This window comes from Acanthopagrus latus, chromosome 1 (assembly GCF_904848185.1).
Source record: "Acanthopagrus latus isolate v.2019 chromosome 1, fAcaLat1.1, whole genome shotgun sequence".
NCBI classification, from domain to species: Eukaryota; Metazoa; Chordata; class Actinopteri; order Spariformes; family Sparidae; genus Acanthopagrus; species Acanthopagrus latus.
Window position 1 is genome coordinate 150,835 of NC_051039.1, and position 23,847 is coordinate 174,681.

The 23,847-nt window shown below is 45.7% G+C and overlaps 3 protein-coding genes across 8 annotated transcripts; all 3 read left to right on the forward strand.

The window, feature by feature from the left end:
• Positions 1 to 132: 132 nt before the first annotated feature.
• On the forward strand, positions 133 to 4,429 carry soul4 (heme-binding protein soul4). 4 transcript variants are annotated; one of them, XM_037123533.1, is made up of 7 exons: positions 139 to 261; positions 1,420 to 1,536; positions 1,862 to 2,079; positions 2,251 to 2,336; positions 2,424 to 2,565; positions 2,730 to 2,913; positions 3,050 to 4,429. In XM_037123533.1, coding segments are annotated over exons 2-7 (807 nt in total). In that variant the 5' UTR covers positions 139 to 261; positions 1,420 to 1,534; the 3' UTR covers positions 3,225 to 4,429. The 4 variants fall into 4 exon arrangements, with proteins under 4 accessions (XP_036979686.1, XP_036979592.1, XP_036979428.1 ...); XM_037123611.1 differs by lacking the exon at positions 1,420 to 1,536 and adding an exon at positions 870 to 947 and having other exon boundaries at positions 217 to 261; XM_037123791.1 differs by having other exon boundaries at positions 133 to 261; positions 1,420 to 2,079.
• Positions 4,430 to 5,764: 1,335 nt separating this feature from the next.
• Positions 5,765 to 16,097, forward strand: LOC119033227 (serum response factor-like). Of its 3 annotated transcripts, XM_037123098.1 has the most exons (8): positions 5,778 to 6,613; positions 7,804 to 8,073; positions 9,634 to 9,826; positions 10,227 to 10,391; positions 11,016 to 11,123; positions 13,616 to 13,786; positions 13,889 to 13,968; positions 14,332 to 16,097. In XM_037123098.1, the coding sequence occupies exons 1-8, from the start codon at positions 6,158 to 6,160 to the stop codon at positions 14,416 to 14,418; spliced, it is 1,530 nt and encodes a 509-aa protein (XP_036978993.1). In that variant the 5' UTR covers positions 5,778 to 6,157; the 3' UTR covers positions 14,419 to 16,097. The 3 variants fall into 3 exon arrangements, with proteins under 3 accessions (XP_036979159.1, XP_036979078.1, XP_036978993.1); XM_037123183.1 differs by lacking the exon at positions 10,227 to 10,391 and having other exon boundaries at positions 5,772 to 6,613; XM_037123264.1 differs by lacking the exons at positions 13,616 to 13,786; positions 13,889 to 13,968; positions 14,332 to 16,097 and adding an exon at positions 11,332 to 12,289 and having other exon boundaries at positions 5,765 to 6,613.
• Positions 16,098 to 18,499: 2,402 nt separating this feature from the next.
• eif4a3 (eukaryotic translation initiation factor 4A3) lies at positions 18,500 to 23,745 on the forward strand. The gene is made up of 12 exons (XM_037123398.1): positions 18,500 to 18,790; positions 20,534 to 20,606; positions 20,720 to 20,786; positions 20,886 to 20,948; positions 21,045 to 21,177; positions 21,603 to 21,683; positions 21,987 to 22,128; positions 22,283 to 22,421; positions 22,504 to 22,619; positions 22,714 to 22,821; positions 23,125 to 23,252; positions 23,571 to 23,745. Exons 1-12 carry the CDS (start codon positions 18,637 to 18,639, stop codon positions 23,585 to 23,587), a joined length of 1,221 nt encoding a protein of 406 aa, XP_036979293.1. The 5' UTR covers positions 18,500 to 18,636; the 3' UTR covers positions 23,588 to 23,745.
• The last annotated feature ends 102 nt before the right edge of the window (positions 23,746 to 23,847 follow it).

Sequence of the window (23,847 nt, forward strand, 5' to 3'; positions counted from 1 at the left end):
CTCGAATATGAAATTATCTTTGCAGGCGACAAACGTGTCACTTGATGAACTGATGTCTGACTGAACCAAGACGTTCTGGCGCTCGATTCAAAATATAAACCTTCATGACTCAGAATTTTAATCTGCAAGCTTTTATTTTGAAGTATTCGAAGTGTGCGGCCCACCGGAAACAGAAGAAGGAGCAGTCGTGACGGAGAGATCGACGGACGGGTTCAGCAGCTGCACACCCACCTGGTGGCGGACAGGTGCGACCAGAACCAGGTGAGACAACACCTGCTGGATGACTGGTTAGACCCGGTCCGGTCCGGTCTGGAGACACGCGCTAATTGTGCTAACCAGGCTAAATGCAAAATGCTAATACGGTGCAGAGAGGCGGCACCATGCTAACAATGTTACCAGTGCTAAACCCGGTCCAGTTCTGGCCCATGTTATAGCTGTCTTCTGTAATCCTGCTGGTCCAGTTGGTAGTTCGGGATGAACTGGGACAGTCTGAAGCGGTTCAGCGGCATGTGGTCGACTGTTAGAACCGAGTTCCAGGTTGACCTACTTTCTGCCCTGGAGCCCTGCCCGGCCGGTACAACAGCCCGGCGTTCCGGAACCAGACCTAGACCGGTTTACACCGAAAACACGCGCTTAACTCTACGGTTATCGTGTGTAACGGATCTGTAGAGGTTTTGGTCCACTTCCAATCGTCAGGTCCGGATAGAACTTAAACACTGTGATCTGGGTCATCCACTCTGGATCTTAGAAGTACTGCCGTGTTCGGGTGGATCAGACTGGCCCGGTTTATAGAATGAAACTGGATCAACTTCGACTGGTTTAATCAAATCAAATGAAATATAAAATAATGATTCACTGTTTGTTTACAGGAAGTCTGACTGACCTTCAAATTAAAAGAAGACTCCCAGTGGCGTCTGTGGCACCTCTACTTGTTTACACATTTTAATGTACAAAGTTTTGCACAATTTCTCTTTGTTTTGCACTTCTTAATATTATCTAAATATATATTAATATCTGTTCCATAGCATACATATGATACTATTCTTATTCTTATATTTAACATACAATATATGTATATATATATTTTCCCTGTGTCTGTATTATTCTTGCCTTTCTGACCTGCCATGTGGGTGCCCGGAGATGCTACGGACACTACCTGCTGATGCCACTGGGAGGATCTCAGTGTCTCTCTCAGTTCAGCTTCTCAACAGAAACACGCATGTTTTTCAGAGACCTTGTTAACCTGGTCAGCCGTTGTTAAATGTGACGGTCGAGCCTTTGGAGCATTTCCTGGTTGTGTCACCAGATGTTTTACTCTTACGTCACGATTTCTGCCGCCCAGGCCCGCGAAAGTGACAAACTACACCACGCGATGACGCCATTTTCTCTCTCTCTTTCTTCTTTTTTGGGCACACAAAGAATCTTGGGATATGTGAGGCCACAAAGGATCATAGCGTGCATCCTTCAAAAACAAGGAGAAGAAGGAGCATCTGGAGGAGCCTTCAGATTGGGACAGACTTCATGTGGCATTGTGATGTAACTGGCCTTCAGATGCTCCTCTGAAGGATGCAGACCTGAACTGAGACACACATGCACACACACACACAGATGTAATCTCCGAGACACTGATCTTATTTAAACAGCGCCATCAGGTGTTACCAAGTGACATCACTACCTTATTGAGTGATTCATCATCAATACATACAAACAACAAATGATGAAGAAAAAAATCAATAATCCAAACAAGCTGGTGCGTCTGTACACCGGAGCTGCTTGGTTCTGTGTGAAGACTGCACTGAGGAGATAATCTGGTGTCTCTGTGTAAAAAGGGCAACTGTTGACGTGTGTGTGTGTCTTACAGGAACTCCAAACACTTGCTGGACGTTGTCTCTGTGGTTCAAAGGTCGTCTCCTCCCACAGTAGCCATGGCTCTGATCTCTCTGGAAGACCTCGATGGATTGGATGATGAGCAGCTGGACGATGACATCACTGACAACCCCGAACCAATGGAAGAAGACGACCGACTGCTGGCACACTGGCAGGCTGTTGCTAGCACCCACCAGGTGTCAGTCCCTCAAGGTGAGGGGGTGGGGCCAGTATTCAGCAGGTGTCAGTTCCTGCTGCCCTGAGTCTTTATCTTAAACAGACTTTATATTAAATAAAATATGATATTTAAAAAATAAACATAATATTAAATACTTCCAGTCTTACATCCCACATATGCACTGTGTGTGTGTGTGTGTGTGACAGAAATGACTGGACCCATACAGGAAATGACCCGCAACAGCCAGCAGAGGGAGCCTCTCCCCTTCACTCCTGTATCCTGTCATGAGAAGGTAAAGACCCCAAACCACCACAGGCCATGTGACTCCTGCAGATGGAGGAGGTGCTGTGTTACATGTGACTCCTCTGTGCTCCTGCAGATGGGGGAGGTGCTGTATGAGGAGCGAGTGTACCATGCTGGTCACTGGGCGTCAGTGACCAGCAGAGAGGATCTGTACGAGCAGAGCATCTCGATGGCCTTCATGAAACTGATGCGCTTCATCTGTAAAGAAAACTCTGCAGGTTAGACTCCTAAACCTAACCCAGTCACGGTGTTGACTCCACCCACCTACACCTTCAGTCCAATGTAAAAGAGTTTGGGGTTTATCAGGAGTGTTGGTGATCAGTATTGATAATGCTTTGATTCCTTATTGATAGTGTTTGTATTACATGTTTGTGGTGAACAGGTAGATACCTGGGGATGACAGTGCCGGTGGTCAGTCATGTCCACATGATGGAGGACGGGAACACATTTGAAAAAGACGTTCAGACATCAATCTTCCTGCCTGCTGAGTTCCAGAACAACCCCCCCCAACCCTACGACCCCAACATCACCATTGTCCACAGAGAGCCAATCAGAATTGTCGCCAGGTCAGAGACTCATCGTCATCATTAAGGTGGTGCTGCAGTAGTCATGTGACTGATGTTCCCTGAATGCAGCATGGAGGAGCATCAGTCTGCGTGTCACTGTGTATTGATGATGTGATGATCTCTGACTGGTTAACAGGCCGTTCTTTGGGACGACCACAGAGGAGACGGTGGGTCATCAGATCAACCAGCTGTGGGAGATCGTTGGCGTCACCGACAACCTCCGCAGAGACGACTACATGGTTGCCGTGTACGAGAACCCCGGCGTGCCTCGCCGCAGGAATGAGATCTGGTTCATCAGACGTAACCTGTAGATCCTCTCCCATCATCTCCTGCTCCGTCACATCACCTCCTCTGATTGGCTGTTTTGTTATCTGCTCAGGTGCTCACTTCCTATAGCTAAGATCGATCATACCAATCAGACCATTTCATGTTTGTTAGCAGGTCCTGACACTAAACCCTGCCCCTCTCTGACTAACTAACATCCCATTGGCCTGCACTTTCAACAAACCCATGTCATATCAACAGGATGACATCACTTTATTTGATCAATTCTCCATCCTGATTGGCTGTGATCTGGCCAAACAGAAAGAAGATGTCAGAGCTGACGTGTTTGTGATGCAGGAAATCAATGATGTACTGATCAGATCGATCAGATATGTGCTGAAACATTTAATAAATGTAATGTGTATGTTTCTATTGGTCACACATTTAAAGTGACCTTTGACCTCCAGACAAATAGGTAACGTGACCTTTAGTGTGAAAGGTCATCAGTTTAGTCTGATGTTTCCATGGAGACACATACACACACACACACACACACACACACACACACACACACAGAGGCCAGTTTATCAGTAACAGACTTAAAGGAACAGTTCAACACTTAGTCAAATCTTCTTCTCCCCTGAGTGTCACAGAAAAGTAAACAGCCAGCTGCTAGTTAGCTTAGCATAAAGACTGGAAACAGAGGGAAACTGCTAGCGTGGGTCTGTCCAAACAAGCTGATGAACGATTAATCTGAGCAACATGACTGTCACAGTGAGGAGCCAATGGTCAGACCTGGTCCTAGTCCTGGTCCTGGTCTGGATTCCTGACCAGATGCAGTTATGAGACAGAAAGTTTGAAGTTGAATGAGGGAGAGACAGGAAGTGAATGTTTGAGTGGATGAACTTGCAGCTGTCCCCTGAGGAATTTAAAGGTTCAGTGTGAATAAATCAGATGTATCAGATCTGTAGTGTGACTGACAGGTGATCCAGCTGTGTTGTCTCTCCAGGTGTTTCAGCACCATCAGCATGTTGAACCGACTCTGACACGGTTTCAGTCCCTCAGCTCTCCTTTTTATTTTCTCCATATTTGATGTGAAATAATTTTTAAAAACAAACTTCTTTGTGATTTTTGGTGCCTGTTTCTGAATTTAATACTTCCTGTTTGTTTTCACAGTTGAACTGTTTTATATTGTTTTTCCTTCTTTTCAACATTTGTGTATAAAATGAAATTAAAATCTGGTTTCAAAGGATTGTCTGTCTGTCTCTGTACATACCTGTCTGTCTCTGTACCTACCTGTCTGTCTCTGTACATACCTGTCTGTCTCTGTACCTGCCTGTCTGTCTCTGTACATACCTGTCTGTCTCTGTACATACCTGTCTGTATCTGTACCTGCCTGTCTGTCTCTGTACCTACCTGTCTGTCTCTGTACCTACCTGTCTGTCTCTGTACCTGCCTGTCTGTCTCTGTACCTACCTGTCTGTATCTGTACCTGCCTGTCTGTCTCTGTACCTGCCTGTCTGTCTCTGTACCTACCTGTCTGTCTCTGTACCTGCCTGTCTGTATCTGTACATACCTGTCTGTCTTCTACTTCATTATTTTGGTCTCATGACTTCTGAGCTCTGACAGCTGGAACAAACCCGACGTGGAGGTCCTGACTTGAATGCGCTTCCTGCTGTGTTTACACTTCTTCTTCCTCTTCTTCTCTTTCTTCCTCTTCTCTTTCTCCTTCTTCTTCCTCTTCTTTTTCTTCCTCTTCCTCTTCTCTTTCTCCTTCTTCTTCCTCTTCTTTTTCTTCCTCTTCCTCTTCTCTTTCTCCTTCTTCCTCTTCTCTTTCATCTTCTTCTTCTCTTTCTTCTTCTTCCCCTCTCTCTTCTTCCACCTCTTCTCTTACTCTTTTTTCTTCTTCTTCTCTTTCTCTCTTTTTCTTCTTCCTCCTCTCTTACTCTTTCTTCTTTTTCCTCTCTCTTCTTCTTCTTCCTCTCTTTCTCTCTCTTCTTCTTCCTCTCTCTTTCCTCTTCTTCCTCTTCTCTTTCTTCTTCTTCTCTTTCTTCTTCTTCCTCTTCTCTTACTCTTTCTTCTTCTTTTTCCTCTTATCTTTCTCCTTCTTCTTCCTCTTCTTTTTCTTCTTCCTCTTCTCTTTCGTCTTCCTCTTCTCTTTCTTCTTCTTCCCCTCTCTCTGTCTTCTTCCTCGTCTTCTCTTACTCTTTCTTCTTCTTCTTTCTCTCTCTTTCTTCTTCTTTCTCTTTCTTTTACTTTCTTCTTCCTCTTCTTCTTCTCTTTCTTCTTCCTCTCCTCTCTGTGTCTGTAGTTTTCACTGAGAAGCAGAGGAGTGACCATATAAGGAGCGGCATCGCCATAAAAGGAGACACCTTTCTTTATATGGAGGAAAGTAGTCCCGCTGTCCGAACAACACATCGTGTTTTGGTATCACTCCACACCGCCTCAGTTAAGGTCTGTAATAGATCCCGTAGAATCATTAATATGACGTCTTTAACTAGCTGCGCGGTGTTTCAGAGAGTGATGTGCGTGAAGTGTGGCTTGTATTAAGATCTATATTGTACAGCGGACGGACATGTCCGCACAGAGGAGCTGTGTGTGTGTGTGTGTGCGTGTGGGGGCGGGGCTTTGCTGTGATGTAAACACAACTTTAACTTGCGTTTAATCAGCCGCAGCACATTAAATGGCAGAAAAACCGAGCTGGTGTCCCTCCGCGGTGCTCCGGCTGCTCGTGGTGATTCACGGAGTTTCCTGGCGGTCTACTTGTTGCTAAAGTAACCGCTAACTGCTGCTAACTGTAGCCGTTTGCTAGCTGCTAGCTAGTCGTGCAGCGAGTTGTTGTGTTAGCCCACCCCGCCCGGGAGTTCCGACCCCCGGGGTGCTGCTGGTGTTTACGCCGACACCAAAAGAGCACCGGACCGCCGGGAGGGGGTGTTCAGTCCCGGGTTCGGGGGACGTGGGGGGCTTGGTCCAGCTGGGAATGCTGGCGGCGAGCGGAGCCGGAATGGGTACCAGAACTGGAGCTGGGCGTGCGGGTAACGGAGCCAGGCTCAGCTCCCTCGCCATGAACACGGCGGCACCGGGACCGGACACAGACACCGACGGAGGCCAGTTTGACGACAGAGACTACAGCACCGAGCTGGTTTACAGCGGCTCCGATCAGGACTCTGACTCCGGGGACGATGAAGACACAGCGGGTTCCGGCGGGGATAGGAGAGGCGTGAAGCGGGAGAGGAGCGAGAGGGAGGTGGGGCATCAGTCCGCGGCCTCCTCCGGAGGGCTGAGCGGGGGTCACGGCGGGGTCAGCCCCGGGGTCCCAGGAGCCAAACCCGGCAAGAAAACCAGAGGAAGAGTGAAGATCAAGATGGAGTTCATCGACAACAAGCTGCGGAGGTACACGACGTTCAGCAAGAGGAAGACCGGCATCATGAAGAAGGTGAGTGTGAACACGTTACGGGTCTGATGATGTTAGTGTTAGAAGGAGACAGAACTGGAGGTTTGATTGATCAGCCTGATTATTGATCAGACGTTTGTAAGCTGTCTCCTGAACGGTGTGTCTCTGATACATGTTGGTCTTACTCATACTGGATGTAACTGTAACTGAGCTGTGAAGTATCTCACCTCATCATTTTACTCCATTGCATCAGTCAGGTGTGCAGCTGTCAGTCAGGTGTGCAGCTGTCAGTCACTGATGGCATAGAGCTGACCAATGAGATGTCTCACAGTATTACTGTAATCATGATGTCGGCATGTTTAGATTCAAAGATTCAAAGTGTTTGTTGTCATGTGCACAGTGTGTGTGTGTGTGTGTGTATGTATGTGTGTGTGTGTGTGTGTGTGTGTGTGTGTGTGTATATGTATATATATATATATATATATATATATATATATATATATATATATATATATATATATATATATATATATATATATATATATATATATATATATATATATATATCCAATGTGCAAAAATGTAAACAGTTGGGACAGTTGTGAGGTACAATAAACTCCTATCTGCTGTTTAGGAGTCTGATGGCAGTGGGACAGAAAGAGTCCTTTAGTCTGGTGGTCTTGGACTTCACACTTCTGGACCTCCGTCCTAAGGGTAGAAGTGTGAACAGTCCAGGTCTTTGAGGCAGCTCTCCTGTGAACTCTGCGGTGGTAGATGCTCTGCAGAGAGGCCAGCGGAATCCTGCTGATCTTCAGCCTTTAACACTCTTTGCAGTCGTCTGTGGTCCAAAGCAGAAGCTCTGTCGTACCACACGGTGATACAGCCGGTCAAGATGCTCTCAACAATGCTGCTGTAGAATCTGCTGAGGATCTCAGGCAACATGCCGAAGTTCCTCAGCCTCCTCAGAACATTCTGCCGCTGTTGGGCCTCTTTACCAGCTGTGTGGTGTTGAGTGACCAGGCTCACCCTCTCTACTTCAAGCTCCCAGATGTACAGTGGCCGATGACGTTTCCTCTTCTTCCTCATGTCCATTATAATCTTCTTTATCTTGTCCAAAGGGTGAGGATGAGCTTGTTGTCCTCACACCTGCTCAGGTACCTGTGTGTGTGTGTGTGTGTGTGTGTGTGAGTGAGAGTGAGAGAGCCTTCATCAGCCTCTTCTTCCTCCTGCAGGCGTACGAGCTGTCTACGCTGACCGGTACTCAGGTGCTGCTGCTGGTCGCCAGTGAGACGGGTCATGTGTACACGTTTGCCACCAGGAAGCTGCAGCCCATGATCACGTCAGAGACGGGCAAAGCTCTGATCCAGACCTGCCTCAATTCTCCGGACTCGCCGCCTCGCTCAGACCCTTCCTCCGATCAGAGGATGAGCGCCACAGGCTTTGAGGAGACTGACCTCACCTACCAGGTGTCTGATGCTGACGGCTGCCCCGAGGTCGCCAAGGTAACACCACCTTCAGACAGTATTGGTAAATACTACAGACCTGTATCAGACAGTATGGACCTGTGCAGTCCATAGAGTATGAGAACTAGAGACTTCTACAGAGGCTAACTTCCTGTTTAGCACCCAGCTAACTTGATTGAGGATAAAATGATGTAATTGTGTGGCAATTCTAGACTTTCCTAATGAAAACTCTGACAGTAAGTGGGTCAATTCCTGGCGGGTTGTAACGCAGAAAAAAAATGTATCCACCGTTTTATAACCTCTTCTTTCAACACCCAGCCCCTAACCCTGTGACATCAGGCAGCCACGGTGATGCTATTGTGTCATTGGTCGCCAGCAGCCACCCACTACATGAACTGGCGGTGGGACAGAGGAGCTTGTTCAGTGGGAGGCTGCTCTCACTGAACTGCTCCACAGACAGACTCAGGAGGCCCTTCCTGCCAAGAGCCATCAGACTCTATAACACATCACTGGGGAGGGGAGGGAGAGGAGTTGTGGAACGAGGGGAATGATGTCCCACACATGTATGCACTTGCACTTTCCACTGCATCCTGCATTTTCATTACCATGGGCAATTTATTGTCACAGTTTTTATTATTTATTACCTTGAATTTCTTTATTCTTAATTATCCTTCAATTCTGTTGAATGATGATGTTTATTGTGTAGCTGAGAAACTGAATTTCCCTCGGGATAATTAAAGTATTTATCTATCTATCAGAAGTAATCACAGGCTCTTTGGAGACGAGCTGCTCCTCAGCTGGATAGTGGACGAGGCATAAAGCTGCAATCAAGTGGGACAGTTTCCCAGCGGCCTTCAGTCTGTACAGTACTGTTAAAACTCTGCTCACAGATCATTTCACATCACTTCTCACATAAAACAGCTTCATATCAGTTTGCTGCTGATTCTAATCATGTGAGCAGACGTCTCACACTTCATTAATACGTCAATGCATTAAAGTGAAACCTACAAGGCAATATTTTTCAATATTGATCTGTCACATATTGAGACTAATGATACTGTCGGGGCTTCCCCACTAAATCCTCACATCACACTTTTTTTTTGATCAAGGTCTTTTTATTTATTTTTTTACAATTTAACACAGATCCAGTGAATCCCCCCCAACCCCAGCCCATCCCCCCTTTCCCCAAATACCACACTTATAGTCAGTGCGTTTACATGCACAGCTTAGTCAAATTACAGCTATAGTTCGACTCTGCTGCTCAATCAGACAACTGCCAGGTTTTCCCCATCATGCTTTGGGATCCTACAGTCTGTGGAGAAGCTGTAGTGTCTCCATCCCGTCAGATTACCACTGACACATATACATGATGTCAGACTGGCTCATCTTGAATGAGCCTAAGGAATTTCCAACCACAAGACAGGAAGTCAGACGCTGACCCAGTCCAGACTTGCAGACTCTGCTGGTCCTTTTTCAGACCAGATCAGGTGTTCCAGTCATCACCTGTCCAGAGTTTAATCACAGTAGCTTCTGGTGAACATTAGTGGAAGCTGATGATGATTGGCCGCTGAGTTGTTGTACCTGTCTGTGTCCCTGCAGGATCTTGTCAAACCAGCATTCACCATCTCCAACCTGCCTGGCACCACACAGTCCACCCCGTCCTCCTCCTCCACGTCAGTGTCCATGCAGGTGCAGACGAGCACCCCCTCCTGGCAGCCCTCCTCCACCAATGGGACAGTGTTGAAGACATCAGCTGGTGTTGTACTTCCTGGTAGCTTCACCTTGATGTCAGGTAAGGCACAGCTTCCTCTCACCTGTCAGTCTGTCTGCCATCGCCTGGTCCTGTCTGTCCTACTCTATAACACATGATGTCACAGTTTATTGTCTTTGTCATAGATCCTTTATTAATGAGTTACTGAAAAGGGTTCACTCTGGACATATCTGACATTTATTGTTGTTTTTGGTGGGTATTATTTGAACAGCAGGTTGAAGTCGAGCTGTGGTTGTAAAATAAAGTAAAGTAAAGAATTTGTCAGGACATAAACCCTCCAATCTGTTGATCTAAACCGATCCAGATGTGACACCCTTCAAATACCTTCTGGTGTAAAATCAGCTCCCAGCTCTCAGCTTGTGTTCAGTCTGTTAGCAGCTCACCTGTCTGTGGCCCCACCCCTTCCCTCACCGGTCCACAGGTGCCTCACTGCCCCCAGGGACACATACCATCCCCCTCAGCCAGCTGCAGGGCCAGCCTCTGGCCATCCAGGGCTCCGTGGCCTCCAGCCCCACCTCCACGCTGCACGCTCCGCCCACACAGCCAACCACGCTGCTCCGCCTCCCTGCCACTGTGTCACTGTCAGGTCAGCACACAGCCACCACCCACCTGAGTGTGTGGGGTGGGGGGGGGGCTTACAGATCAACATCAGTATGATTACTCTGATTAGCACTGTCTGATATCAGCCCGGTTTGAACTAGTATCAGAGATGCTGGGACAACTGGACATTTCTGATCTCAGAGATAGAAAATAATTGATTATTTGTGTTGAACGGCTGTAACCTGCAACAGATGATGTCGACAGTTTATCAAAGTGGGACAAACAAACATTCAGATTCCGTTGTTGTTTAAAACATTATTATAATTCCACAGAAACGCTTCAGTCAATTTATCATGTTAAATGATATATAATTATTATAATAATGAAATTATTAATTAAGCTTCAGGTGAGCTGCAGGTGAGCAGACGGGCAGGTAACAGTGTGAGGGTAAAGGAGGTGTTGATCACATGATGGCCGACAGGTGAATCTCTCTGTGGTCACCAGCTCCACCTGTTTCACGTGTGGACACACCTGAATGAAGTCAGATTTTTCCTTCGTCCATCAGAACAAATGTCACAATCTTATTCATCAACACTGTTTGTAAGAAAGGTAAACATACCTGTCCTGCTGTTTGCACATGAACATTGATGATACTTGATGATGTCATCAGGAGGCGGAGTCCCTCAGCAGCTGCAGACCTTCCAGGTGCAGACCAGCAGTCATCAGACTTCCACCAGTCAGAGCTGCTCAGATGTACACAACCCAGCCTCCTCTGCAGGTAAAAACATAGCTCCGCCTCCTCAACAGCTGTCAGCTGGCATTGATGCTCATCACTTCCCGTATGCACTTCTCAATAACAGTGTTTTAATGTGAGGGTGGTGACATGCTTTTATTGTGAAGGAGCCTCAGTGAGGCTTTATTCTCCATGCTCACCTGCACGTGTCGAAGGGTCCAGCATCCATCTCACCTGTATGATTTCTTATCAGACACGCCTGTTAGAATTGATGACCTCCATGAGAGTGAAGACAGTGTGATGATTGTTGAGCACAGTGCTGCCACCTGCTGGTCGAGCTCTGCTGTGGTCTGTGCGCTGCGTTCAGGATGAAGATGAGGCCATGACAGTTTGATGTGATCCTATCTAAAGATGATTATTTCTGTCTGCGAGCGTTTCAAACATCAACATGTGACTTTATAGTTGAGCTTAATGTCACAAGTAAAACACAATGTGTGAAGACATTCAGGTCAAATTAGAGCTGCATGAATAAATACATCAAATCAATAACAGTGAGCAGTAAGTGTGATCTCACAGAGGCTGCAGTGTTGTGATGATGAAGCAAAGATCTTCTTTTTCTCCCTGTTTGTTTGTTTGTGTCAGACCATAAAATCAGCAACATTTGAACTGTTTTCAGTAAATTTAAGTTCTTTATCGTCGGCCACTTCATCCTTTAGGCTCACCTCTTGGATCCACTTAGGCCAGGGCTTGGCCCCGACTCTCACCCAAAACAACCTGTCTGGAGCTGCAAACCAAATTAGTGTTTTATAATGAAGGTAACGCAGCTTAGAAAGTCTAACTTGCCCTGTCAAGATTATTAGAAGGCCTTAAGGAACACTGATTTATGTTTTCACATGATGTGGGCTACTGATGCAGTTATAAAATAAATGAACTGGTCTACAATACATAGAAATAGAGTAGAAATACGGAACTATATACTCAAGTCCTCCATGAGTTTGTGAAAATGTGTAAAATAAAAAATAACCTCATTTAACCTAATTTTTATCTTCAGCCACGTACAGCGATCAGCCCTCGACTTGATCATAAAACGCAATGATATTAATTCAGGATCCTTCATTTAATCACAGCTTGATAGAACAGATACAGTTCTGTGTCGGCTGCACAGTTTTACTGTCAGAGAATGTAAGAATCACTGTCGGCCTCAAACAGATAGATAGATAGATAGATAGATAGATAGATAGATAGATAGATAGATAGATAGATAGATAGATAGATAGATAGATAGATAGATAGATACTTTATTGATCCCGGAGGAAATTCAAGCATCCAGTAGCAATAACAAACATTGAACATACATGCAATATCAAAGAAACAGTAGAAATAAAAATGTGGAATAAAAATGTTATAAAAATGTTTTGTACAACTGTAACTATTTACATAAAGTGACTGTAGAAGTTTAAGTGTTTTATACATTTAATACCTCTATGAGCTATGTTAAAAATATAAAGTGATATTAAAAATATAAAGTGACATAGAGGTAAAGAGTATTAAGGGGACAGGGGATGGTGTACAATTAAATTAAATTGGGCTATAAAAGATGAGTGCTTTTGAGTGCATTTGGCCATTGTCTATTGTGCTTCCTGACATCACTGCGAGCTGTTGTACAGCCTGATGGCCAGGGGGACGAAAGAGTTATTGTGTCTGTTGGTGGAGCAGGATTGTGACAGCAGTCTGCCACTGAACACGCTCCTCTGCCTGCTGAAGGTGTTGTGCAGAGGGTGGTGGGTGTTGTCCAGTATGGACAGCAGTTTGTCCAGGGTCCTTCTCTCTGCCACAGTCACCAGAGAGTCCAGCTCTGTGCCCACCACTGAGCCAGCTCTCCTCACCAGTCTGTCCAGTCGGGCAGCGTCCCTCTTCTTGCTGCTTCCTCCCCAGCAAACCACAGCGTAGAAGAGGACGCTGGCCACCACAGACTGGTAAAACATCTGCAGCAGTTTTTTGCATATGTTGAAGGACCCCAGCCTTCTCAGGAAGTACAGACGGCTCTGTCCTTTCCTGTGTACAGCGTCCATGTTTGCTGTCCAGTCCAACCTGTCATCCAGCTGCAGCCCCAGATATTTGTAGGTCCTGACCACCTCCACATCGACCCCTGGATGGACACAGGTTGGAGCTGTGGTTTCTTCCTTCTGAAGTCCACAACCATCTCCTTGGTCTTGGAGGTGTTCAGCTGTAGGCGGTTGGACCTGCACCACTCCACAAAGCCCTCAATCAGGCTCCTGTGCTCCCCCTCCTGTCCATCCTTGATACAGCCCACTATTGCAGTGTCATCTGAGAATTTCTGCATGTGGCAGAGCTCCGAGTTGTACTGGAAGTGGTGATGATGATGATGATAAATTTGTAATAATAATAATCATATTTTTTTTACATAATATGTTCGTGTAAAATGTCAAAGCCACAGGGAGTCACTGTAGACAGGCCCTCAGTACTGTACGGTCCCCAAGTGTGTTCTGATTGGGTCACTTGATGTCTCTCTGCAGCCAGTCTTCCTGCCTCCGTCAGCTCTTCCTCCTCCTCGGTGGCCGGTCACATGATGTACCCAGGAGGTCACACGGTGATGTATGCCACTCCAACACCCTCACTCAGCGACGGTAGCCTCACTGTCCTGAACACCTTCCCCCCGACAGGCCACACTCAGTCACATGAACCAGGTACACCTTGTTTCTGTGGTTACAGCAACCAGCGCTGATGCAGGCAGCTGTCACAGTGTTGTTGTTGTTGTGTAACAGTTTGTTCTGTCTCATGTCTTCCAGGTTCTCTCCCGCAGGTCTTCCTCACATCTCTTCCTCCAGTCACTGCACAGATTCCGGTTTCTGCAGTCCAGCTCCACCCGGTAACTGTCTTAGTACTGCTGAGGATACTGCTGATAATACTGCTGATAATAATGCCGATAATACTGATAATACTGCTGATAATAATGCCGATAATACTGATAATACTGCTGATAATAATGCCGATAATACTGATAATACTGCTGATAATAATGCCGATAATACTGATAATACTGCTGATAATAATGCCGATAATGCTGCTGATAATAATGCCAATAATACTGATAATACTGCTGATAATACTGATAATACTGCTGATATTACTGCCTATACTGCTGAGAATACTTAGAATACTGCTGATAATAGCCCTAACAGTCCTGTCAGTGGTGGTCAGTTGACTTGATGTTGTTGTGTCTGTCGTTCAGATGGTCATCAGTCAGCAGAGCAGCAGCAGCAACCTGACGGAGCTGCAGGTCGTCAGTCTGGATGTCCACCAATCAAAAGACGACTGACTGTCCCGCACACACACAGCTGGATCTTCTCTGAACGTCATCAAAGGCCTGATCCCAACATGTACAGCTGAAACCACAAGTCTACATACACCATATGAAAGACACAAGCTTTTTTTTCCACACTGTCTGACATTCAATCAGACTAAACGTTTCCTGTTTTGGGTCAGTCAGGATTACCAAAATTATTCATATCTGCTTAGTGCCTGAAAAACAAGGTAGAGAATTTTTAAGACAGTGTTTTATTACTTTCCTCAAAATAAGGGTGAGGGTTTTTTACTAAGATTACTATGCCCTTAAACAATTTGGGATAGCCAAGATGATGATGTGATGGCTTTGGAAGCGCCTGAGTTAATTACAGGCTCACCTATGAATGTATTTTAAGGCACACCTCAGGCACACTGCTTCCTTGTGTGACATCATGGGAAAAAGAAATCAGCCAAGATGTCAGGAAGAGAATTGTGGACTTTCACTAACCTGGTTCATTGTTGGGTACAATTTGCAGATGCCTGAAAGTGCCATGTTCATCTGTTCAAACAATCACACAAAAGTATAAACACCATGGGCATGTCCAGCCATCATATCGCTCAGGAAGGAGATGGGTTCTGTTCCCAGAAATGAACGTGAGCAAAAGACCTTGTGAAGATGCTGGCTGAAGCTGGTAAGACAGAGTGCTGTATCCACATGGGCTGAAAGGCCACTCAGCGAAGAAGAAGCCATTACTCTAAAAACAGTTTGCAAATGCACATAGGGACGGAGACCGGTCCTGCGGTCTGACGAAACTAAAATTGAACTGTTGCTTGCAAGCCTGAGAACATTATCCCAACTGTGAAGTACGAGGGTGGCAGCATCATATTGTGATTGAGTTCTGCTGCAGGAGGGACTGGTGCAATTCGCAAAATAGATGTCATCACGAGGAAAGAACATTATGTAGAAATATTGAAGCAACATCTCAAGACTTAAGCCAGGAAGTTAAAGCTTGGGTGCAAATGGGTCTTCCAAATGGACAGTGATACTAAACATCCCGCCAAATTAGTTACAAAGTCATTTTTTTGGATCTCAGTCCAATAGAAAATATGTGGGCAGAGCTAAGAAGGTTTGAGCGAGCGAGGCGGCCTGCAAACCTGACTCAGGTACACCAGTTCTGTCAGGACCAGCAAGCCAAAGTTCCAGCAGACTACTGTGAGAAGCTTGTGGAAGGTTTGACCCGAGTCATACAGTTTAAAGGTCACGCTACCAGATCCTCATGAAATGTATGTCCTAACTGACTGATGGATGTCAGACAGTAAGGAAAAAAGCTTGTGTGTCTTTTATACAGTGTATGTAAAGTTGGTGTCAGCTGTACATCGCGCACACACACACACACACACACACACTTCTGGGGATCAGTTCTGTCCCACTGTCCCATCGCTCTCTGGAGGACATTCCTTTTAATGGACACCTTCTGTCAGGCTACACCTCTGCCTGAGGGAATACTCACAGTTCATAGCGTTGTAATAGGGTTACCATGGGTTACAGAGATGATCCAGATGCTTACACAATTCTTTATGCAAAGTTTTTTTATTGACAAGTGTTCATTTTCTAAGTCACATCCAAATGTGACATTTTCTACAGAACTGATTGTGGACTGAAGTCACTCCGTTTATTCAAGAATAAAACAGTTTGAATCTTTGTAACTCTGACTCAACATGTTCCTGCTCTCTGCGTTAATTATTAGACATCTAAATAAAAAGTGAAGGGAAACGTCCAGGTGCTGTCAGAGCTCATCAGCTCCTCACAGATGACAGCCCGCTCGGACTCTGACAGCTCAGGGGACGCTGGGATTGGTCCAAAGACCGTTGTGATGATGCAGTCAACTTCCTTTTTCCTTCTCTTTGTGTTTCATCGTCACGTAAACAACAACAACAACACGGGTTAGAAACATCTGAAGGCTCCAGAGTGAAGTTGAAATGTTTTGAGTTTGTATTCTCCAGTGTTACTGTAGTAATACTGTATTACTGTACATGGGTGTACTGCAATACACTGAAGCACACTGATACTGCAGTATCAGTACACAGACGTAAACCTCTGAGTGACTGAGGTGATGCAGCTTCAGAAACATGTTGAGAAGCAAACAAAGGAACTTTTTCTCATGTTGGTGGTTCCATGTGTGACATGACTTTCTGAAACACGATGTTTCTGTGTTCAGTGTAGACAATATACATTCAGGTGACATTCATGTTGCTGAAATTTTTAAAAGGACAATAAATTCAAAGAGTTTAACTTTTTAGGACATGATTAATGGGACGTAATTGTCATCTGATCAATAATGATCACAGAGGTTGATCATTTATCAGATGATAACAGACAGCAGCAGTCACAATTCTTCTGTTTTCCCTTGTTTTGAATGTAAAATGGCCATCTGACCTGTGGAGGGGGTCAGGTGGCATCATTAATAACAGGCCTCCAGCTCCTCAAGACAGCCACAGTAAAGCCACTCCTAAAGAAACCCACCCTGGAGTCAGCTGACATCTGAAACTACAGACCTATATCTCTTCTTTCACCCTCTCTAAAACCCTGGAACGTGACGTCTACAACCAACTGTCCTCCTATCTTTCACAAAACCACCTCCTTGACCCAAATCAGTCAGACTTCAGGACCGCTCACTCCACTGAGACGGGCCTCCTCACAGTGACTGAGTCACTCGGTGCCTCTGGAACCTCGTCCCACTCGTCAGTCCAGTTCTCCTCGACTTATCCTCTGTGTTTGACAGTCAACAGTCTGGTTCACATCATACCTGACAAATTGCACCTTTCAGGTCACCTGGAACGGCTCCTTGTCCAAACTCTGCTTTCTGGAAACTGGTGTCCCTCAAGGCTCAGTATCAGGACCAGTTCTGTGTTCACTGCACACTAGATCACTGGGCTCTGCAGTCACATCTCATGGATTCTCTGACCACTGTTCTGCTGACGACACCAACTGTTCCTCTCTTTCCCCTCATCCTCCTCCAACAGCCGCGTTGTAACGCTCATCTCTGAATGTCTGCAGCATCTCTGCTTGGACAGCTGCTCATCACCTCAAACTCAACCTGAGTAAACCCGAACTCCTCTTCATCCTGGGACAGACTGTCCTCACATGGACCTGTCAGTCACTGTCCAGGACGTCACAGTATCGCCTTCATCGACAGTGAGGAACCTGGGCATAATCCTCAACTGTCCTGCACCCCTAACATCACGGCTGTGGCCTGATCCTGCAGATTTGTCCTCTACAGCATCTGCAGGATCTGGTCTTTCCTCACAAAAGAGGCAGCACAACTCCTGGTCCAAGCTCTGGTCATCTCCCTCCTGGACTTCAGTAACTCCCTCTTGGCTGGACTCTCAGCCTCTGAGACTAAACCACTGCAGTGTATTCAGAACACTGCAGCGCCTCGTTTATAATCTAGTCACGACTCTTCTCTGTTCTGGAGCCTCAGTGGTGGAACAAACTCCCGACCTGTCCTAACACCTCAGGACAAACCAGGACCAGTAGCAGCTCTGGGCCTCCCGCTGACCCTCTGCTGTCCCTGGATATTAGCAGTGGAAATCGATCACATCAGCAATTTTCAGCAAATTATTTATTAACTTGCATGTGTAAAACAAATATAATTTAGTTTCCACATCATCAGTCAAACCTGCAGGTACTTTATTCTTGTTCTTTAAATGGTCCCACTTGTTTCTGGCCTGCTGGGCTCGACCGTCCCCTGCAGGCCCGTTGTTTCCAGAACTGTTATGAACACAGAGAGAAGCACGAGAAACAAGATTACATTAACACAGGGATGCAAAGATTTACAGAAAGTGACATCAGGATAGAGAGATGGGCTAATTATGATTTATGATTTATTATTTATGATTAATTATTGCCTTACTTCCATCCAGCCACAGTGGAATGTTTCACCCTGTGAATGAACAGTTCAGTTTAAATTAAGATTGTCGTTTCTCTTAACTAAATTAACCATCACGCGTCTGACTTTTTACTGCTTTATAACGTTTATTAGTTATCTATTCATAAATACTTCAGAGTCCGTGTTCTTCATGGATGTGACGTACATTCACGGATGTTACGTCATGCACCCGGCGCATCGAGACGACGTCATTTGCGCGACACGTGCCGTGGTCTTTCTTTCCCCGTGTTAGCAGTTAGCAGTTAGCTGGAGTTTTACCGGATTCTCGGTGAGTTTTAGTTCAATTAAACCCTCAGAGAAAGATGGCTGCTGCTGGGGCGACGAGCAGGAAGAGGCTCCTGAGAGAGGAGGACATGACCAAGGTGGAGTTTGAGACCAGCGAGGAAGTGGATGTCACCCCCACCTTCGACACTATGGGACTCCGGGAGGACTTGCTCCGCGGCATCTACGCTTACGGTAGGCCGGGGATCTGCGCGGCCTCGGGGGGAGAGCTAGCTCATGATGCTAAAGCTAACGTTGTGTTCATCGCCGCGTTTTATTAAGTATTCGAGTTAATAAATGAGTATTTTGATAATTATCGAAGGTTAATGTAATTGTAAATGTGGATCATTACTTTAAAAGCTGTATTTTGTTATTTGAATGTTTAACGACATGTTGGCATTTCAGCATCCACATGAGCCGTTTCAGCTCCGGTTGCTGCGCAGTTTACCGCCGAAATGTTTGTGATGTTATTGTGTGTGTGTGAAGTAAAACACGGCTAGAGTCTGTCTGCTGGTCGGTAGCAGACGAGTAGAGACAAACCAGAGTGTGCTGGTCTGAACTCTGGTCTGTAGTTGTCTTGTTGCTGGCGGCGAACAGCTCCACCGTATTGTTTGTTATTACCGGTAGCGAGTGACTGTTCACACCGGAGAAGAGCCGAGGTGGTGACTACACTGTGCAGTGTGATTCATGTCGTTCTGATACTGGTCTGCTTTGGAAAGTAGAACAGACCAAATACGTTAAATTGACCAAAATTTGAATGTAGTTTGGTGGTGGTATTTGATCGTCAGTGAATTATTTTCATTATTATCAGTCATATCATTTATTTACTTTATGGTTGACATTTCGGACGTTAAGTGTTGTTGAAACACCTGTCAGACACACTTGTAGTAATGTTGTAACTGTCTTTGGCAACTTAAATGAGGAAAGAAAATGCCACAGCTGCACGTGGAGAAGTGTCTGTCCACCTATCTGTCTGACCGACCATCCTACAAACTCTTTGTCCCATTTCTGCCCGAAAAACAGCATCTGCCACTGGCAAAAAAAAACTTTAACTCACAGAGTGTTTATGATGAAAATAACACGACCGTCAGCCCTCCGACTTCAGTGAACCTTCCCAGGAAAACAGCCTCCGTCCCCATGAGTGAGGGAGTCAGACAGCCTCCAGTTTAACAAACATAATTTTGTCTTTTCCAGGATGTTCAGTGGGTCAGGATCTCTATCACTATACATTATAACAGCATCCATATGATTATAAACTGTCGACACATTTAGATTGACAGGAGGACACCTGGGAAACACTTTGAAAACACAGACATCATCATCATGACGCAGACTGTCACGCCTCCTTAGGAGCCGCAGCACCGGCTTTCTGTGTGAATTACACAGAGGTTTGTCCCTAACAGCGGGTGGCGCTGGTCTCGTGCCAGTACTCCAAAACATGAAAACAGGAAATGATGGAACTGAGTGGAGACGATAGGTTATCAGATTAGGAAAAACAAAGCGCACACAGTGTTGGCTCAGTATTCATTTGACCTGAGGAGACGTTTGTGGAATACAGTACTTGGCATTACTTGAAAGATCATTATGGAAATATTTAGAAATATAAAAAAAGATGCAGTGCAATGACAAAATGTAGTTTGTAACTCTGTGTCATCTCTAAGTGGTTTGTTGTGGTCCTCTGACTGCTGACATCCTCAGACTTTGCAAGTTGAATCTGACCAGACACCGTCCACACGGTTCCAAAAGCTTCCAACACAGCTTAACAGATTTGTTCTCGAACTCGTCCAAGTCTTCCCAAACATTTCAGATGTCCAACGTTTGGGCCGGTGTGTTCCTGCCTTTAATCACCTGGACTTAACACACCCTGGGAGATTGAACATCATGACCTCTGTGTTCCAGACAGTCCAGCTGTTACCAGATGTTTGTTTTCCATTTCAGGTTTTGAGAAGCCGTCTGCCATCCAGCAGAGAGCCATCAAACAGATCATCAAAGGCAGAGATGTCATCGCCCAGTAAGACCCCTGTCTCTATATGACCTGTGATGTCCTCTAACAGCTGGTCTCATGACTGTCTGTCTCTATATGACCTGTGATGTCCTCTAACAGCTGGTTTCTGTTGTATACAGGTCTCAGTCTGGAACAGGGAAGACAGCCACCTTCTGTGTGTCGGTGCTGCAGTGTCTCGACATCCAGGTCAGGGGAACATTCAGGACTTTGTTGATAAATCATAAACATGTCAACAATCAGTGGGTGAACAGACTGTGATGACATCATTGTGTTTCCTGTCTGCAGGTGAGGGAGACGCAGGCCCTGATCCTTGCTCCAACCAGAGAGCTGGCTGGACAGATTCAGAAGGTAGCCCCGCCCACACCATCACACTCAGCCAAACATCTGTGATGAGTGAGGAAATGTTCTGTGCTCTGACTGGCTGTTTGTCCCCTTTGTGTGCAGGTGCTGCTGGCTCTGGGAGACTACATGAACGTCCAGTGTCATGCCTGCATCGGAGGCACCAATGTGGGTGAGGACATCAGGAAGCTGGACTACGGCCAACATGTGGTGGCGGGGACGCCAGGACGAGTGTTTGGTGGGTTTACACACCCCAGCAGCAGGAGATGACACACACACACACACACACACACACACACACACTGCACAACAAATCACTAACCACTCCATTGTTGTCAGTGCGCCACAGATCATCAGATTATTTTCATTAGTCACAATGAGACACATGAATTGTGGATCAGTGAACTTTGTTCTGCTCTTGTTCTAAACGTCACTCTGAACTCTTCATGTTATTTTTAATCAGAACTTTGTTCTTGATAATTTTGGCTGTAGATGTTTCTAAAATAATGAAATCCAATATTGGATGGAGCTGACTGCTAAGCCGATTTCATGGAAATCAATCGTCCATTTTAGACCGTCACTGCTCTGACTGCTGATTGGTCAGCTTTTGACTCAGGCATTTAATTGGAAGCTGATGCTGGTTTGTCTGTTGTCTTCCTGCAGATATGATTCGTCGCAGGAGTCTGAGGACACGAGCCATCAAGATGTTGGTTCTGGATGAAGCTGACGAGATGCTCAATAAAGGTGAGACTGAGCATGTGCAGGTGTTTCACCTACAGATGGACAGTGCTTGATAAATCTGTAATGTTACTGTCCAACATCTCTGTGGAGGCATAGCCACTGTGTGGACAAAACACTGTGAACACAAACTGAACGAAATGACGGCCTGTCTCTGTCACACAGGTTTGTTGGTTTGCAGTATGTCTAAAATATGTTGAAATATGAATGGAGTTTGGTACAGAGGGGCCTTAAATCAGGCGATTGGTTTGATGCAGGATTCTGTTTGTTGTTGTCGGTCTGCTGGCTAATGGTTGTGTCTGTGTTCAGGTTTTAAGGAGCAGATCTACGATGTGTACCGTTACCTGCCTCCAGCCACTCAGGTGGTTCTGATCAGTGCCACACTGCCTCATGAGATACTGGAGATGACCAACAAGTTCATGACTGACCCCATCCGCATCTTGGTCAAACGGTCAGTCCAGACAACACTCGCACAACGTCCAGACAACAGTCAAGAAGAACACAAAACATCTTGAGCATCTTAATGTTTTAAAACTGAACCTCTCTCTCTCTGTCTCTGTCTCTGTCTCTCTCTCTCTCTCTCTCTCGATGTCTCTTGCCCTCAGTGATGAGCTGACTCTGGAGGGGATAAAGCAGTTCTTCGTTGCCGTGGAGAGAGAGGAGTGGAAGTTTGACACTCTGTGTGATTTGTATGACACTCTGACCATCACACAGGCTGTCATCTTCTGCAATACCAAGAGGAAGGTCAGATGTGTACACACACACACACACACACACATGGTTTATGGTAGGCCTGCTTTATACTGAAAGGTTTGTGTGTTTTCAGGTGGACTGGCTGACAGAGAAGATGAGGGAGGCCAACTTCACGGTGTCTTCGATGCACGGAGACATGCCTCAGAAAGAGAGAGAGTCCATTATGAAGGAATTCAGATCAGGAGCCAGGTAAACCAGAAGACCAACCAGGCTAGCACCTGAACCAGGACCTGAGTCCTAAGTGATTTGTTGTGTTGGTTCATGTGTGTTTTATTGGTTTCAGTCGTGTGTTGATCTCGACGGATGTTTGGGCTCGAGGTTTAGACGTTCCTCAAGTTTCGCTGATCATCAACTATGACCTGCCCAACAACAGAGAGCTCTACATCCACAGGTCTGTATCCATTCATACAAACTAATCCTCAGACTGCCTGTTGTGTCAACACATTCTTCTACTCTATTCACACATCTCAGTTAAGAAGGAAACATGACCGTAATGTTCAAATGATAGATTGCCTTTTGATTTGTACTGGAAGGGCCAAGATGTATTGGGGCGTGGTCAGTAAAACTGGTGCAGCAGGTGCTGTTTACGTCCAGCAGGGGGTGTCTCACTGCGGACTGAGCTAATAAAACAAATGGGTGTAGTGCTTCCTGCTGTTGTCGGTAATGATCTGATGTGACCTCTGACCTCCTCCAGGATTGGTCGGTCTGGTCGTTATGGTCGTAAGGGCGTGGCCATCAACTTTGTGAAGAACGATGACATCAGAATCCTGCGGGACATTGAGCAGTACTACTCCACCCAGATCGATGAGATGCCAATGAACGGTACGAGTCGACCAATCACATGCTTGCATCTACTACAGATAGAGCCAATCAGAGTGAGGCTTAGTGTTACTTCCTCCTCTGATGTCACAGCAGATGAGACAAATTGTTGGTTTTGAGTTTAAAAAACAAACAAACAAATCCCTGACACACAGAAAGCAGTCGGGCAGAGAGCGGCTCACAGCTGATCTGATGAGCTAACTGGCTAACTGATTAGCACATGTGAGCTAACATACATTAAGTAGCTAGCAGATGTTATCCAGGCAGTTCAGCTGTGATTGGCTGCTGCCACACTGACATGTTCCTGTTTCCTCTCTGCAGTGGCCGATCTGATCTGATGTTACCTGGATGATGTCACACCAGAGCCCCGCCCCTTTTACTTCCTGATATTTTTTTTGTTATTTTTTTTTTTTTAAACAGTTTTAGTCTCTTAAGTTGACTGAGGTGAAAAAACTCACTCAGGTTTGTTCTTGTAAATAAAGTTGTTTTGGTTCCACGTCAGTGTTCAGTTTGATTTATCAAATGTTCTGTTTGTATCTGTGTGAACAGGAAGCGAATGTTCCTGATGAGTTCAGTATGATGACACCAGTCGTTATTG